We start from the raw sequence: 16705 nt of genomic DNA, 5'->3' as shown, positions 1-16705 counted from the left end.
CTCATTCCATTTAGAGCTATTAATGGAAAGAATAACTTCGCTGGCCCAGGCAACATAACAGGCATATTTTGATAATGAGAAAGTCCTTTTTGGATCAAACCTAAATTGATGGTACTTCACATATAGTTCAGGGTGTTGAGATGACCACATGGCAGAGTGCCACGGAAAAAGCATTTTGCAGCATGCAAATATGATCAATACAAGCAACAAGAGGAAGATGCAAAATCATGTGATATTAAAGGCCTTGGCTGAGCCCGGGAGCTCATGCCTGGAATCCCAGGGCTTTGGGAGGCCAAGGCACGAGGATCTCTTGAGCCCAGGAGTCTGAAATTACAGTGAGCTATGATCATACCACTGCATTTCAGCCTGAGTGACAGAGTTAAGTCTCAAAAAAGGCTGGGCGCGGTGGCTCAAGCCTGTAATCCCAGCACTTTGGGAGGCCGAGGCGGGCGGATCACAAGGTTAGGAGATCGAGACCACAGTGAAACCCCGTCTCTACTAAAAATACAAAAAATTAGCCGGGCGCGGTGGCGGGCGCCTGTAGTCCTAGCTACTCAGGAGGCTGAGGCAGGAGAATGGCGTGAACCCAGGAGGCGGAGCTTGCAGTGAGCCGAGATCGCGCCACTGCACTCCAGCCTGGGCAACAGCGTGAGACTCCGTCTCAAAAAAAAAAAAAAAAAAAAAAAAGTCTCAAAAACAAAAAAAGAAAAATGTAAAAGTAGCATTTAGACGACATTTTTTTCTGCGTTTAGTTATTATCCTGGCCAACACTCCAAACCACAGACGTAGGGCAACATCTAATCAAACTTAAGGCAGCTTCCTCCTGCAGGCTTCAGAATGGAGCGCCCCTCAGGCCATGTCAGATACACATGTCTGTACCATTGCCTCTGCTTTTATAGCTCACAAGAGACAGGGAAACCTTTAGCTTGTTCATGTGATTTCAAGAGTCAGGCAGAGGCCGGGCGCGGTGGCTCATGCCTGTAATCCCAGCACTTTGGGAGGCCTAGGCGGGCGGATCACGAGGTCGGGAGATTGAGACCATCCTGGCTAACAAGGTGAAACCCCATCTCTACTAAAAATACAAAAAATTAGCCAGGTGTGGTGGCGGGTGCCTATAGTCCCAGCTACTCGGGAGGCTGAGGCAAGAGAATGGTGTAGACTGGAGAGGCGGAGCTTGCAGTGAGCCAAGATCACGCCACTGCACTCTAGCCTGGGCGAAAGAGCGAGACTCCGTCTCAAAAAAAAAAAAAAAAAAAAAAAAAGAGGCAGAACAAGTGCCCCTTAATATCTGAGTAGGTTTTGCAGGGAGGGGTTTCACTCAGGTCTTGAATATTAAGTGGGCTGCCCCTTAGAGGGCGTGATTATCCTCTGAAGCCACAAAAGCTGAGCTATATCGGAGAGAAGCAAGGGACCCTTCCTTTCCATATTTGGAAAACCGGGCTTCATTTGTGAGCAGGAGAGAATAATGTGACCAATTTATGGCTGGCTTAGTGTTCTTTTTAAAATAACAATCAGTACTGTGGACTCCTAGAGGGATACATGCAATAACAGAAATCCAGTCATCGTATCTAATGACAATTAATTACACAGTCATGTATCCATAACGTTTGGAAACAGCCTAGAAACATATGCTGCATGGTGAGCTATATGTCTGTATTTGTGTTTGGGTGTCTCTGGCCAGCTCATCCATCATAGTGATGATAGACAAGCTGTGTCAAGCCCTGTGTTTTTGCTCTTATTTGCGTCTTTTGCTTCTCATCCTTCTGCAGCAGCCTGGATATCCAATAGAGTGATGAGTGCTGAGCACTCACATGTTCTGACCATCACCTCCCTTCCTACCTTCTCCTTGGTTCACAGGCTTGGGTCACATCTACCCTGTTTATCTTCTGTCTTCATCATGAGGACAAAGCAGCTCAGATCCTGGGCTTCCAGGGAAACAGTGTGGCCCAGCACAGCAGCGTAGGATCCAGAGCTCTTCCCATTTCTTCCCTTCCCTTCCACTCTCTACCATCAGCTTTTTTTCTGCCCTGCCACTCGCTGAAACTGCTTCATCAGGACAATGGGTGACATATCTAGTTGCCAGCTGTAGGCATTTTACGTTCCCCATTTGACCCCTCCACATGCCTGAGGTTTCAGCTCTCACCCGAACATCTCTTTTCTTTCAAATATTTCCTTCCTCCTAAGCTCCAGGCCTGTAGCTGCAACTGCCTGCTGGACCCGGATATTTCCCAAAACGTAAAGCATCAACACCAGACCTACCAGCTTCCTCTCAAACTCTCTGCGTCCCTGGCAGGGCAAATGGCTCCCCATCCACACAACCTGGTAGATACTGCTGAATACCAGGCCACATCAACTCTTCTCATTGTCCTTCCTGACAGAGCCCTCATTTGTTCAAGTGTCTACTGTCTCCACTCCGGCCCAACTCCAGGGGTGGGCCTGATTTGGTCAAAAGGGTATCCGAGCCCCCTCACTGTGACTAAATTCTAAATTCTAAGAAAAGTCCCTTGACAGACACTCTGAGAAAATAGACATTATTTGTCTGGATGCTGTAATCTGGATAAGATACCTAGAATTTCAATTTCAGACAGAGAAAGAAGCCAACTCAGAAAGAGGCACAACAAAAGAGGAAAAAAAGAAACAGGCTGGACGCGGTGGCTCACACCTGTAATCCCAGCAATTTGGGAGGCTGAGGCGGGTGGATCACCTGAGGTCAGGAGTTTGAGACCAGCCTGGCCAACATGGTGAAACCTCGTCTCTACTAAAAACACAAAAATTACCCGGGTGTGGTGGCAGCCGCCTGTAATCCCAGCTACTTGGGAGGCTGAGGCAGAAGAGTCGCTTGAATCCAGGAGGCAGAGGTTGCAGGGAGCCAAGATCGCGCCACTGCACCCCAGCCTGGGCGACAAAAGTGAAGCTCCATCTCAAAAAAGAAAAAAAAAAAAAAGAACTTGGGACTGTGATAACCCATTAAGCTGCTAAGTCCACGACCCAGGGCAAGCCTATTATGAATCCCACATCCATCTTCTATTGTTGGAGATGATCTCCTTTCTCGTGGTTGATGCTAATTTGGGTTTCTATTGCTCATGGCCAAAAGTCTCTGTGCTCTGTCTCACATCAGATTCACTGAAGAGTCCTGCCATTCCCCACCAATATATATCCCCACTTCACCACCACTACCACGGATCCCCATCCCTACAGCCAAGATCCTAGTCATTCATTGCCTAAACGACTTTAATATGTACCCCTGGTCTCCCCCATCCCAAGATAACCCGATCCTACATCTCAACCTCTCAGGCTAAACTCTGTGTTTTCTTCCTTCAAGGCGCTTACAACTATGTCAAAGTATCCTGTTTACTGGTTTATTGTCTGTCTTCTCATGCTAGAGCACAAGTCCTATGAGGACAGGCAGCTTGGCTCTTTTTTTTTTTTTTTTTTTTTGAGACAGAGTCTCGCTCTGTCGCCCAGGCTGGAGTGCAGTGGCCAGATCTCAGCTCACTGCAAGCTCTGCCTCCCGGGTTCACACCATTCTCCTGCCTCAGCCTCCCGAGTAGCTGGGACTACAGGTGCCCGCCACCTCACCTCACCTGGCTAGTTTTTTGTATTTTTTAGTAGAGACGGGGTTTCACCGTGTTAGCCAGGATGGTCTCGATCTCCTGACCTCGTGATCCACCCGCCTCCGCCTCCCAAAGTGCTGGGATTACAGGCGTGAGCCACCGCGCCCGGCCAAGCTTGGCTCTTTTTTGGGAGGGACAGGATCTCTCTCTGTCGCCCAGGCTGGAGTGCAGTGGCACAATCTCAGCTCACTGCAACCTCCGCCTTTCAGGTTCAAGTGATTCTCCAGCCTCAGTCACCTGAGTAGCTGTAATTACAAGCATGCACCACTATGCCCAGCTAATTTTTTTCTACTACTTTTTGTAGAGGCAGGGGTCTCCCTGTGTTGCTCAGATTGGTCGTGAACTCCTGGGCTCAAGCAATCCTCCTGCCTTGGCCTCCCAAAGTGCTAGGATTACAGGCAGGAGCCACTGCATCCTGCCAACTCTTTTTTTAAACCACTTTATTCAGGTATGATTAACATATCAAAACTGTACATATTGAACGTAAACATTTGGATGAGATTCGGGATAAGTATACACTTGTGAAACCATTACCACCATCAAGGCCATAAACATACTTGTCCCCTCGCAGTTTCACTACACCTGCTTTATGATGATTGCTGCTATTTTTGTGACAAAACACTTCACATATTAAGATCCACTCTCTTAGTAAACTTTTAGTATACAATACTTTTTTAAAAAGAGATAGGGGTCTCATTATGTGGCCCAGGCTGGTTTTCTCAAAGTCTTGAACTCAAGTAATCCTCCCCGCTTCAGCCTTTCTCTATTGCATATTCATGGTGTCCTTGTCAAAAATTAGTTGTCAGCTGGGCCCAGTGGCTTGCGCCTGTAATCCGAGAATTTTGGGAGGCCAAGGTGGGTGGATCACCTGAGATCGGGAGTTTGAGACCAGTCTGACCAATATGGTGAATCCCTGTCTCTACTAAAAATACAAAAATTATCTGGGCCTGGTGGTGTGCGTCTGTAATCCCAGCTACTTGGGAGGCTGAGGCAGGAAAATTGCTTGAACCCAGGAGGCAGAGGTTGCAGTGAGCAGAGATAGCGCCACTGCACTCCAGTCTGGCCGACTGAGTGAGAATCCCTCCATTAAAAAAAAAAAAAAATCATTTGTCCATGAGAGGCTGAGGCAGGACGATGGCTTAAGAACACCTCCTTACAAGATACAAGGTCAAATGCAGTCTGTGGAACGTATGCAGAAAGGATGACAAGAGAAGTGTAAGAGCTAAATTTGTAAGTGAAAATTTCTGACTCTGACATGTTGAAAAAATACTTTATTATAGGCTGGACGCAATGGCTTCCCTGTAATCCCATCACTTTGGGAGGCCAAGGCAGGTGGATCACGAGATCAGGAGATTGAGACCATCCTGGCTAACACGGTGAAACCCCGTCTCTACTAAAAATACAAAAAATTAGCCGGGCGTGGTGGCAGGCGCCTGTAGTCCCAGCTACTTCGGAGGCTGAGGCAGGAGAATGGTGTGAACCCAGGAGGCGGAGCTTGCAGTGAGCCGAGATCTCGCCACTGCACTCCAGCCTGGGTAAAGCAGCCAAACTCTGTCAAAAAAAAAACAAAACAAAACAAAACTTATATATACCCAGAAATGTAAACATAAGTGAACAGCTCAATTAGTATTCATGAAGTGAACATAGTACAACCAACATCCAGACCAAGAAACCGAGCATGAATAGCCAGCCCCCCAAATTTTTCCATTGCTCTCTCCTCCAGTCGCTAGTTCCCCACCTCAACCCCAACCAGGAAGCACTAGCCTGTCTTCCAACAGACTGGATTCGTTTTGCCTGCTTTTGTACATTATATGAATAAAATCACACAGTGTACACACTTTTGGATTTGGTATCTTTCTCTCAACATTATGCTAGTGAAATTAATCCACATTGTTGTATGTAGTAGCATATGGGTCATTTTCATTGCTGACGGTCTTCCATTTATTCATCTATTCTTTTGTTGATTGGCATTTAGATTACTCTGTTTGGGCTTATAACAAATTGTTCTGCTATAAATATTCTATTTCATGTCTTCTGGTGAAAATATATAAGCATTTTTGTTGTGTACCTTTCCAGCAGTAGAATGACTGAGTCCTGAAAGTGTCTGTTTTTTTTTGTTTTTTTTTGTTTTGTTTTTTTTTTTTTTTGAGACGGAGTCTCGCTCTGTCGCCCAGGCTGGAGTGCAGTGGCCGGATCTCAGCTCACTGCAAGCTCCGCCTCCCGGGTTCACGCCATTGTCCCGCCTCAGCCTCCCGAGTAGCTGGGACTACAGGTGCCCGCCACCTCGCCCAGCTAGTTTTTTGTATTTTTTAGTAAAGACGGGGTTTCACCGTGTTAGCCAGGATGGTCTCGATCTCCTGACCTCGTGATCCGCCCGTCTCGGCCTCCCAAAGTGCTGGGATGACAGGCGTGAGCCACCGCGCCCGGCCTCTGTTTAAGTTTAAAACATATCGCCAGCTGGAGATGGTGGCACACGCCTGTAGTCCCAACTACTTGGGAACCTGAGGCAGGAGGATTGCTTGAATCCAGTTCTGGGCTACAGTGGGTTGTGCTGATCAGGTGTTTACACTGTGATTAGCACCACGATGGTGACCTTCCAGGGAGCAAAAGACCCGCAAGTTTACCTATGAAGGGGTGAACCGGCCCAGGTCAGAAACGGAGCAGGTCAAAACTCCCACGCTGATGAGTAGTGGAATCACACCTGTGAATAGCACTGCACTCCAGCCTGGGCAACAGAGTGAAACCTTGTTTCTTTAAAAAAAAAAAAAAAAGGATACTGCCAAATAGTTTTTCATTTGAGTTCTGGCTGCTCCATTTGTTTGTGTTGGCAACTTAAAAAAACTAGGCCAAAGAAAACATCTGTGGACCATCAGTTGTCACCTCTGACCTAGCGCATCTTCGGTTCTTACGGGAGAAAGATCTTTATAAGGTAAGTCCAAAAGCATAGTGTTCCCTTGCTTAAGACCTTGCAGTATCCCTCGATCTTTGGATAGTGATCGAACTTCACGACCGGCTGCTCTTCTTTTTTTTCTACCTCTTTCCCCTGATCTTTACGTCCATTTTTCATATCTCCATCCCTGACACTTTAAAGGTCTTGGTGGGCTGCCACACTCTAGTAAGTCAGCATGCCTTGAAATATGCTGACCAACCTATGCCGATGGCTTCCCCTTTCTTTACTAGGCCAATTGAGTACTTTCTCTCTCCACTAAATTACTAGACCCAGTGCTTGGGATACAAACCTGGATTCTCTCTACCCCAGGGACTTCACGGTGCCTGCCACAAGGCAAGTGCTCAGTGCATGCTTGTGCCACAAACTTGGGTACTCCCTGATGTTGAATTTTTTTAAGGTAATCCATGCAGGTAGGAAAGTGAAAAAAAACACTACACACGAGAAAGGGAAATTTTACCCTCAATCTCCCCAGTTCTCCCCAGAGGCAACCGCTGGTACCACTTCCGTGCGTATTCTTGCTGAGATATACATGGAATGTATAAGGATATATATTCCATCAATGCTATGGAGAAAATAAAACATTCCTCTGGGGGTCCGCGAGTGCTGGAGACGGTCGCGAACGGTTCGCAGGAGCTGCAATCTGAGAGCTGCCCTACTCTGAGCCCAAAAACGACCGTCGTGCACCTGCAGTCCTCAGGGAAATCTGAAGAAAGTTCCACAGCTTGGATTTCCAGCACTTTGGCAGGCCAAGGCGGGAGGGTTGCTTGAGCCCAGGAGTTGGAGACCAGGCTGAGCAACATAGTGAAACCCCGCCTCTACAAAAAATACAAACGTTAGCCGGGCATAGTGGTGCACTGTGGTCCCAGCTACTCGGCAGGCTGGGGTGGGAGGATCGCTGGAGCCGAAGAGGTCGAGGCTGCAGTGAACCGTGATTGCACCACTGCACTCCGGCCTGGATGACACAACGAGACCCTGTCTTAAATAAAAGAAAGGAAGGAAGGAAGTTACACAGAAAGGCCGCCCGCCGTAACTTCGCATCGGAGCCCCAGGTGTGGACCTGGGCGAGTGAAAGCGCAGCAAGCGTCCCGCGCCTGCGCACTGGCCCACGCCGAGCTCTCGTCGGCTCTCCTTCCCACGCCCTCCTCCAACGCCTGCGCACCAGGGCCTGTTTCATGCAGGCCTGCGAAGCTGGAGCCCCTGAATAGCCTTTCTTGCCGACTGAGGCGGGAGGAATTTGCTAGTTCCTGTATCCCTTGTCCTTCTCCCTTCCCAGTCTAAGATACCAACTATAAATGTTCGAACCCAATTCATCCCAGAGGGGAGGGGCCAGATGCCAGTGGCCTGAAGGCGCCCAGGTATCCAGAAGGATTGTGGGTGGGGACCTGCGGTCACGTGGCATGCTCCCGCCAATCAGCGCGCAGACCGCACTTCGCAGCTCGGCTTCAAACAAACTACCGAGAGGTCGGAGCGCCACTGGGGCCCCGCCCCCTTCGCCTGGGCCTGGGGCCCCGCGAGACGGCGGGAAGGGGTGGGGGGCGCCCGGGAGGGGGCGGAGCGCAAGGTCGAGTGACGGCCTGTCTCACCTATTCCGGGCGCGGGCTGAGCCCCACAGCCAATGGGCGGGGGCGGGGGCGGGGGGCGGCCCGGCCGGAGGGGAGGGGGAGCCCGCGGCAGGGGACGCGGGGGGAGGAGGAGGCGGGCTCCCAATCCGGTTCCATCCGGTTCTCCCACCGCCCCCGCTGTGGGTCTCAGCAGCTCGGGCGGCGGGAGGAGTGGCAGCGGCCAGGCAGCCCAGTTTCGCGAAGGCTCTCGGCGCGCCGCGGCCCGCAGGCACCCGGCACGCGCCTTCCCCGCCGCCAGGATGCCCAAGAGGAAGGTGAGCGGTGGCCGCGGCCCGCACACGCCCCCTGGAGCCGCCGTCTGCTGGGCCCCGCGAGGCCCAGGCCCCGCTGCACTCACGGTGGCGACGGGCCCGGGAGGCGCTTGGAGACCGGCGGGCGGGCAGGCGGGCGCTCGGCGGCCGCGGGGGCGGCTGTTCTGGAACGTTCGGCGGCCGGGGGAGCCAAGGGGGCGATTCGAACGGGGCGGCGGGAAGCCGTGACGTCACGCGGCCGGGCATTGTTCTCGGGGCCGTGCGGGCGCGCGAGTCCTGGGACTGCGGCCCGCCTGCATTCGCCCGTCTCCTTGTCCCCGCAGGTCAGCTCCGCCGAAGGGGCCGCCAAGGAAGAGGTGAGTTCGGAGCCTTCTGCGGGGGGTGGTGGGTTTCCCGTGAGCCGCTGGCCTGCCTGCCTTTCTCGCTGACTCTCCTTTTTCTTTCTCCAAGCCCAAGAGGAGATCGGCGCGGTTGTCAGCTGTAAGTAAAGCCAGCCCCGTAACCGTTTGTTTTTCGCGGGTCGTCCCGGGTAAGGACGTTCAGTGCTACTTTTGCCTTTCAGAAACCTCCTGCCAAAGTGGAAGCGAAGCCGAAAAAGGCAGCAGCGAAGGTAGGCTTCGAAACGCGCATTGGGGTGCAGCGGGGTCTTAGGTACACTGCTCCTTAATGCGGGACTTTTCATTTTGATTAGCTATTTGAGCTTTCTTTATATTTTAATAACTACGGTAAATAACTTCTTCTGGTCGGGGTAAAATGTAATGGATATATTCGTCCTGGTTTCTAGGACTATATCACACTAATGCTGCTGCAGATGTTAGGAGACTTGGAACGACAAAAAATATTAAATATTAGCAAGTCTGCAAAGGAAATTTATTCTTTGCGTTGCGTACGTTGTGGCTAGTGGTTGGCCTTTAATTGCATGCTTGTACTTCCTCTTTTGAGGATAAAAGAGCCAAGTTAGGACTGAGGCAGGGAACGTGTAAGTTTTTATACAGTTTCCAAGCCAACTTGGGGAAATCTTAACCTTTTTACGGGGTGGGAGTGGGGAGGTCAGAAGTTGTGATCTCTGAGAAAATAACCGCTACTACTCTAAAAGTGTTTTATTAACAGTTATACAAAACCGTGATTTTGGCTGCTCCCTAATAAATTCGTGATTGCATGATTCGAATTGCAGGTCTGTAGAATGAAGTTGGCTTTGGATATACGTGTGTTTGATAACTTTCAGAGTGGAAAAGCAGAACATGTGTAAAACGTGTATAAACTTTGTGTTTGGATCTAGCATTGAAACCACCATCTGTAAAGCTCTAATGTTCACGGGGTGATTAATTTCTATCCTAAACTTAGGTGAAAGTTTGCTGTTTGAAGTCTCAAAAAATTTTTTTGTTAATGCCTTCACCTCTTTCCTAAAAGTGTAGGTAGAAGTGTAGCACTGCACAATCATCAGAAGAGGCAAGATTAATTTCCTTGACATTGAGGAGTTCTTGGATAATTACTAAATTTGTCCTTGTTAAATAAAGGTATAAAACAAAGATGTTTTTTTTTTAATTTAAATTTTGTACAGAGCTGAGTGTAAAAAATCTTAACTATGTTTTCTTTAACAGAAAGTTCTGTTTTTGTGATCCTTTTAAAAATAAAGCTTCAAAGAAGGTATGAGAATAGTATTTTTCAAGTTGCAATCTCATTACCAGAAGACAATGTGGTCATTCTCTATATACAGTTAGAACAGCACGGAAACTTGATGAAGGCCTAAAAAATTAGCTGACCTTGTTTAAAATGTTGGTGTGAGCGGTATATTATTACTTTTTTGATTCTGGGTTGTTGGGGTTTTTTAAAAACTAATTGGCTGAAATATCTGCCTGTTTCCCTCTTTACATTTTTCTTATTTCTTATTTATCTTTGTCCACCTTGAGATCTACTGTAAAGTAAATTTTTTAATGAAAACAGTTCCAAGTTGGACTCTCAGTGGGTTGGGACATCAGATGTAATTGAGAGGCTAACAGGTAAGTCTTCATGTCAGTGCTCGTTGAGGAACGAGCCTATGAGGTCAGCCTTCTCCAAGGAAAAAAGGGCAGAAGGGATTTGTTCATTTTTACATCTAGCTTCTGTAATACACCTTTGACTTCATAGTTGATCAGACTTTAAACAGAAGATAAGCACTTGGTGTATTGATTTTCATACTCCATAGTAGACATGTTTTCAAGGCGTATCTGTTACAGTGTGTCATTTCCCTAGAACTAAATGTTTTGAAGGTCCAAACATTCGGGAAACTTGATTTTGTTTTATTTAGCTTATCAGCTGATAATGGTTACAGGTGGTATATTTCAAATTCAGGGTATTACTGTGTATTCTATTTTAACTGTTTCCCAGTTTTGTATTTTTTGTATTGGAATGATTATGAAATTAATGAGAAATCTTTAGAAATCAGTACACAAGTGATTGTGAAACTTCGTGATAGCAATGTGTGTAGTAGCAGTTTTGTCTCAGATACACGTGTTATTCGAAGGATGTTGAAGTATTAAAAGTCATTATGCTGTCTGTGGAATCCTACTGTTAGTACAGAACATCCTGCAGTGATTTTTGTCTGTGGAATCCTGCTGTTAGTACAGAACACCGTGCAGTGATTTTTCCACCCACGTTAGCATTGAAGTTGTGTGCTTGTATTTATGGCCCTTTAACTCAAGTAATTGGTCAGTATCCTTATGGGTCTTTTATACCACCCGCTGGGGGCTAAACTAATTTAGCTGCTGTTGCATACTTACTAACAAGAAATAAATGTTAAGCTTTCCTCTCAGTATTGATGGATGGTATCCAAAAGTATTTTTATGTTTCTTTAACATGGCTTAAATTTTGAACTTAATGTGTCAAGTTAGTATGGTCATTTTAAATACCGGTACTTTTCAGATTCTTCAAACACCTATATGAAAATGATAAATTCAAAATTGATTCTTTTAATTCCTCATTGTATGATATCAAGGGAGTAACTGTAGCAGGATAGTCAACCTGACGGTACGGCATGGTGCTTTTTTTCAGGTGAATGGTCTTAATGTGAGGATTAAGGTCTTGTGAGGACAGTAATTGTTCAAGTTCACAACAAATTTGGGGATGGGTGGGAATACAGTTGACGAGACTCCTCTGGTATTCGACTTCATTTGTCTTGTCATGTGGAACTGCAGAGAATAGTAGATGATGGCGACAGTGCTGAAGTATAGCTTGGGCTTTAGGATTTGTCATACGTCTAATGAGGCTTGACATGCAAGTACTGTTAAAATCTCCTTAGCATACGCTGTTTTCCTGATTACTGGGGTGAACCCTAAGTTGTCTCATGTAATAGGTATATCAGCTGTTGTGTGATAGACATTAATGTGACAGCTATTGTAGATACAGTCTATACAAAATGAGATCCTTTCATAAGCTTGAAAATTGGGTTTTCACACTAATGTGTGAGATGTCCCTCTCAAACCTTGCTATGAAGTCAGCACCGTTGTTTACATTACTTGTCTGACATGAAGGGAGAAAAGTAAAAACAAAATGTAAATAAGGGGTAAAGTTTGTACTTAAAATATATTCTTATTCTATCATAGGATAAATCTTCAGACAAAAAAGTGCAAACAAAAGGGAAAAGGGGAGCAAAGGGAAAACAGGCCGAAGTGGCTAACCAAGAAACTAAAGAAGATTTACCTGCAGAAAACGGGGAAACGAAAACTGAGGAGGTCAGAAGCGTGTGTGTGTTTTCACTCTGAACAGTAGATACTACATTGTACGTTTTTTGTAGCAGATAACAGTATTCATTATAATATTGAACAAAGTTTTGTACAGTATCCCAAAATGAATGGACAAATGGTTTATGATTTATCCTATTGGAAAGTAAATAGGTAAATGGCTTAAGAGCAAGAAATTTTAATATGCTCAATTTGAGATATAATTTAATCTTTGTTTTGTTTTTATATTCTGGATGTTGCTTTTAAATATATTTTCGAAAGTTTATTACCCTTACTTGCATTTTTCTTGGCATATTTTTCCCACTTTCGTTTCTAATGAAAATGTTTTGTTTGTATTTTTCTTAAAGGTCTAAATAATATACATAAAGCAAGTTAAAAGATTAGTGTCATTAATATTTATTTTTAGAGACAGTGTCTGTTACCCAGGCTGAATCTTTATTGTTTTAAGCTATGAAGAAAAGATGTTTTTTCTTATTAACCAAGCAGTGGGAGTAGAGATGGAACAAAGAAATCTGTAACAGATTTTGATTGGTTTGTTGTGAACACCACTGTACTCCTCTAGCCTGGAAGCTGTTTCTTAAAAAATAACTGCAAGGTTCAGTTAAGCCAGGCCTCTTTATTTTATGTTTGTTATATTAACTAAGCTAGAAAAGATAAGTAATTTAGTATATTGATTTTTAAATTTTGATATTTAAATTTTGATACCACTTAAAAATTTGATAAATATCAAATTCTTTGATACTAAATTTGATGTTTATCAAATTCTTAAGTTATAAACTTATTCCTAAATTAAGAAATTTACAATCACAGTTTTTTTTTTTTAACTTGTATTTCTTAATTCCCTTCTTTGTTTTTTCTTTTTTCTTTTTTGAGATGGAGTTTTGCTCTTGTTGCCCAAGCTGGAGTGCAGTGCTGGGACGGCTCACTGCAACCTCCGCCTCCCGGGTTCAAGTGATTCTCCTGCCTCAGCCTCCCGAGTAGCTGGGATTACAGGCATGCACCCCTACGCCCAACTAATTTTTTGTATTTTTAGTAGAAACGGGGTTTCACCATGTCAGCCAGGCTGATTTCAAACTCCTGACCTCAGGTGATCCGCCCACCTCGGCCTCCCAAAGTGCTGCCATTACAGGCGTGAGCCACTGCTCCTGACCTGTACTTCTTAATTCTAACCATACATCAAATATTGTGTGATAATAAGATAACATTGCTAATCTAGTTCTGATTTTAAAGGAAGAACTTGACCTTCCATTACATATTATCAAATTACAGTTGGTTCTCTTTTGTTTATAGCTGTGTTCTATTAATATAAGGCTGCCACAAGTATGAAACCGTTTCACATAGGAGAAATACAGGATTGGGTTCCTACAAACCTCTGATCACAACATTTTCATCAACTGATAAATACGTGACTTTGTTACATGTGTATTTCTGTTCAGACATGCCTTAATTAATGTATGTTAAATTTACATGGAACTCACTACCAGTAGCACTGTAATTCGTACCTGAACAAAGCTGTCCAACACATACGTTCTCTGTGTGGCACATCACAGCCTTGAATTTAGCAACATGAGATAGCACTTGGACAAGATGCTTAGGGGCCATTTTAAACAGCAAAATCATCAGTAAAAAGCACAAAGATGTAAAATGCGTGGCATTAAGTAGACCAGAAAAACAGTAGTTACGGCATCAGAGCTAAAACAAGAAGACAGAGTGACCTCAGCTTGGAATGTACACGTGGTGCAACTCACATTTTTTTGCTGCTCTGTATATGAACATGACCATGGAAGTGCCGCAAGTATTGATTTGGGGTGGGGAGGTGGTTACAAAAGTTTTTTAACAAGAGTAGGTGACTTTACAAATAAAGATTATTGACTTTTGTAAAGACCTGATAGTTGCATATAAATAAAATGACAACATTTTAAGTGCTAAAGATCTCAATTTCCTTTCTTTTGCAGAGTCCAGCCTCTGATGAAGCAGGAGAGAAAGAAGCCAAGTCTGATTAATACCATATACCATGTCTTACCAGTGGTCCCTGTCTCCCTTCTTGTACAATCCAGAGGAATATTTTTATCAACTATTTTGTAAATGCAAGTTTTTTAGTAGCTCTAGAAACATTTTTAAGAAGGAGGGAATCCCACCTCATCCCATTTTTTAAGTGTAAATGCTTTTTTTTAAGAGGTGAAATCATTTGCTGGTTGTTTATTTTTTGGTACAACCAGAAAATAGTGTGGGATATTGAATTACGGGAGGCTTTGACTGTCTCGGGTGCCAGCTTAACATTCCATAGATGGGGGGTTAGTTTTTATATCCTATAATACAAAGCATATTAAATGGCAATATGGAGTCAGTCCTGCATTTAATGTCTTGAACATTTTATTTTACTTCTATTCTCATGTTTTTTAGTAGAATTGTTTCCTAAAGAAAACCACTCCTCGATCATGGCGCTCCCTGTCGGAATTGTGTGCACTCTGTAACATGTTTGGTTGTGGTCGTCCTGTTTGCCTACTAACTTCGTTACTGTGCTGTGAAAGATTACAGATTTGAATATGTAGTGTACATGCTATTCAGTTGTGAACTGGTGGGCCATACGTAACAGCTGACCAACATGTGAAGATACTGGTACTTGATAGCCTCTTAAGGAAAATTTGCTTCCAAATTTTAAGCTGGAAAGTCACTGGAATAACTTTAAAAAAGAATTACAATACATGGCTTTTTAGAATTTCGTTACATATGTTAAGAATTGTGTACAAATTGAAATGTCTGTACTGATCCTCAACCAATAAAATCTCAATTATGAAAATATTTTGGAGCACATGGATTAAATTCTGGTTTACATTTTATTTACAGAATTTCCACATTTGAGCCTGGCCAACATGGTGAAACCCTGTCCCTACTAAAAATACAAAAAAAGTAGCTGGGTGTGGTGGCTGGTGCCTGTAATCCCAATTACTCAGGAGGCTGAGCCAGGAGAATCGCTTGAATCTGTGAGGTGGAGGTTGCAGCGTGTCCAGATTGCACCACTGCACTCCAGCCTGGGCAACAACAGAGTGAGACCTTATCTCAAAAAAAAAATTCCATATTTGATCTTACTTTTTAAGTGAAATTTTTAATTTTTGTTTAATACAGTCATGGGTCACTACTGACTGGATACAGTCTGAGAAACACATGGTTAGGCAGTTTTTGTGCGTGAACGTCATAAAGAGTGCTTACGCAAACCCTCAGTGGCATAGCCTATTACATATGTAGCGCTGAATGGTTTAACCTATTACTGCTAGGCAACAGACCTGTACAGCATGTTGTTATGAGAATACTATAAGGAGTTGTAATAGAATGGTAACTACTTGTTTATCTAAAGAGAAGGTACAGTATTACATAATACGGGACCATGATGTGGTTCATTTTTGGCTGATACATGAGACAACTTTAATACTTGCTATGTCCTTTGAAGTTGCTTGACTTGGTTTAAGGGAAAAACAATCCAATATCCTTTGAATCAAAGCAAATACATAATTCTTAGCTCTTCGTATGAGGTTAAAAAAAGTATCGAGTAGGCCGGGCATGATGGCTCACACCTGTAATCCCAGCACTTTGGGAGGCTGAGGTGGGTAGATCACCTGGGGTCAGGAGTTTGAGACCAGCCTGGCCAAGGTGAGACCCCATCTCTAATAAAAATTTAAAAATTAGCTGGGCTTAGTGGTGGGCACCTGTAATCCCAGCTACTCAGGAGGCTGAGGCAGAATTGCTTGAACCCAGGAGGCAGAGGTTGCAGTAAGCCGAGTTCACACCATTGCATTCCAGCCTGGGTGACAAGTGAAACTTGGTCTCAAAAAAAAAAAAAAAAGCTACAACTAAATCTATGGTATGTATTTTCCAGATTTGCTTTCATATACATTGTATTCTCATTTTGCCCTCTAACTATAGTCTTTAGAGGGGGTGTAGGGCAACTGTTGGCTTGGCAACAGTGAAAACGGCCAGAGAACAGCCCTTGCTGAGGTTATCACTAAAGAGGGGTCCTTGGAACAGAATTCAAACCTCTTTACACGTGGTGTGTTGTTTTGCCTATGGGCTGATTAGTAGGCAAGAATCCTTTAAAAACAAGCCCTGTGGGATCACAGATCTCTGCACGGACTGCCAGAGCAGAGTTTATAGGGAATAGTGAGGAAACAGTAAAAGCAAATGCAAAGGTTGGTGACGTGGGATGAACTGACCGCAAAGAAGCTTTGATAACCCCTGGGGGATGGGGAAGGACTAGGAGCCACCTGAGCACTGTTGGTCATTACATGATGGAGGCCTGAAAGGGTGATGAACAGATTTGCCTTTAATTCTGAAGTGTAGGTAGAATAGATGAGTTTTTAAGCCTTTTAACCATAGAACCCATCTGCCAGTGTTTACTTAGTTGCAATCCCCAAACTTCCCACCCCTGAGAGTGGTCATAGATGTTTTCGAATCACAGATTTTTTCAATCGTTCTATACTCGTTGTAATGACACATTTAAATAAATCACTAGTTTTTCTTACAAAATAAAACAGGTACAGGGTTTTGGCTTATA

General features: G+C 44.6%; 1 protein-coding gene and 1 non-coding gene across 2 annotated transcripts; both read left to right on the top strand.

Annotated features, from left to right (window-relative positions):
- The first annotated feature begins 8295 nt into the window (after positions 1–8295).
- LOC105472622 (high mobility group nucleosome binding domain 1) lies at positions 8296–14475 on the top strand. The gene is made up of 6 exons (XM_011726047.3): positions 8296–8440; positions 8761–8793; positions 8888–8917; positions 9000–9047; positions 12019–12147; positions 14112–14475. Exons 1-6 carry the CDS (start codon positions 8426–8428, stop codon positions 14157–14159), a joined length of 303 nt encoding a protein of 100 aa, XP_011724349.1. The 5' UTR covers positions 8296–8425; the 3' UTR covers positions 14160–14475.
- LOC112425084 (small nucleolar RNA U13) lies at positions 11837–11941 on the top strand. The gene has a single exon (XR_003016082.2). It is a non-coding gene; the product is annotated as a small nucleolar RNA U13 (small nucleolar RNA).
- Positions 14476–16705: the final 2230 nt, after the last annotated feature.

The sequence above is a fragment of the Macaca nemestrina genome, chromosome 4, assembly GCF_043159975.1.
Source record: "Macaca nemestrina isolate mMacNem1 chromosome 4, mMacNem.hap1, whole genome shotgun sequence".
NCBI lineage: Eukaryota > Metazoa > Chordata > Mammalia > Primates > Cercopithecidae > Macaca > Macaca nemestrina.
This window is presented reverse-complemented; position numbering and strand designations above follow the sequence as displayed.

Coding starts and splice junctions, on each gene's coding strand:
- LOC105472622 (XM_011726047.3), top strand. Junction 9,048..12,018: donor CGAAAAAGGCAGCAGCGAAG/GTAGGCTTCGAA, acceptor ATTCTATCATAG/GATAAATCTTCAGACAAAAA. Junction 12,148..14,111: donor GGGAAACGAAAACTGAGGAG/GTCAGAAGCGTG, acceptor TTTCTTTTGCAG/AGTCCAGCCTCTGATGAAGC.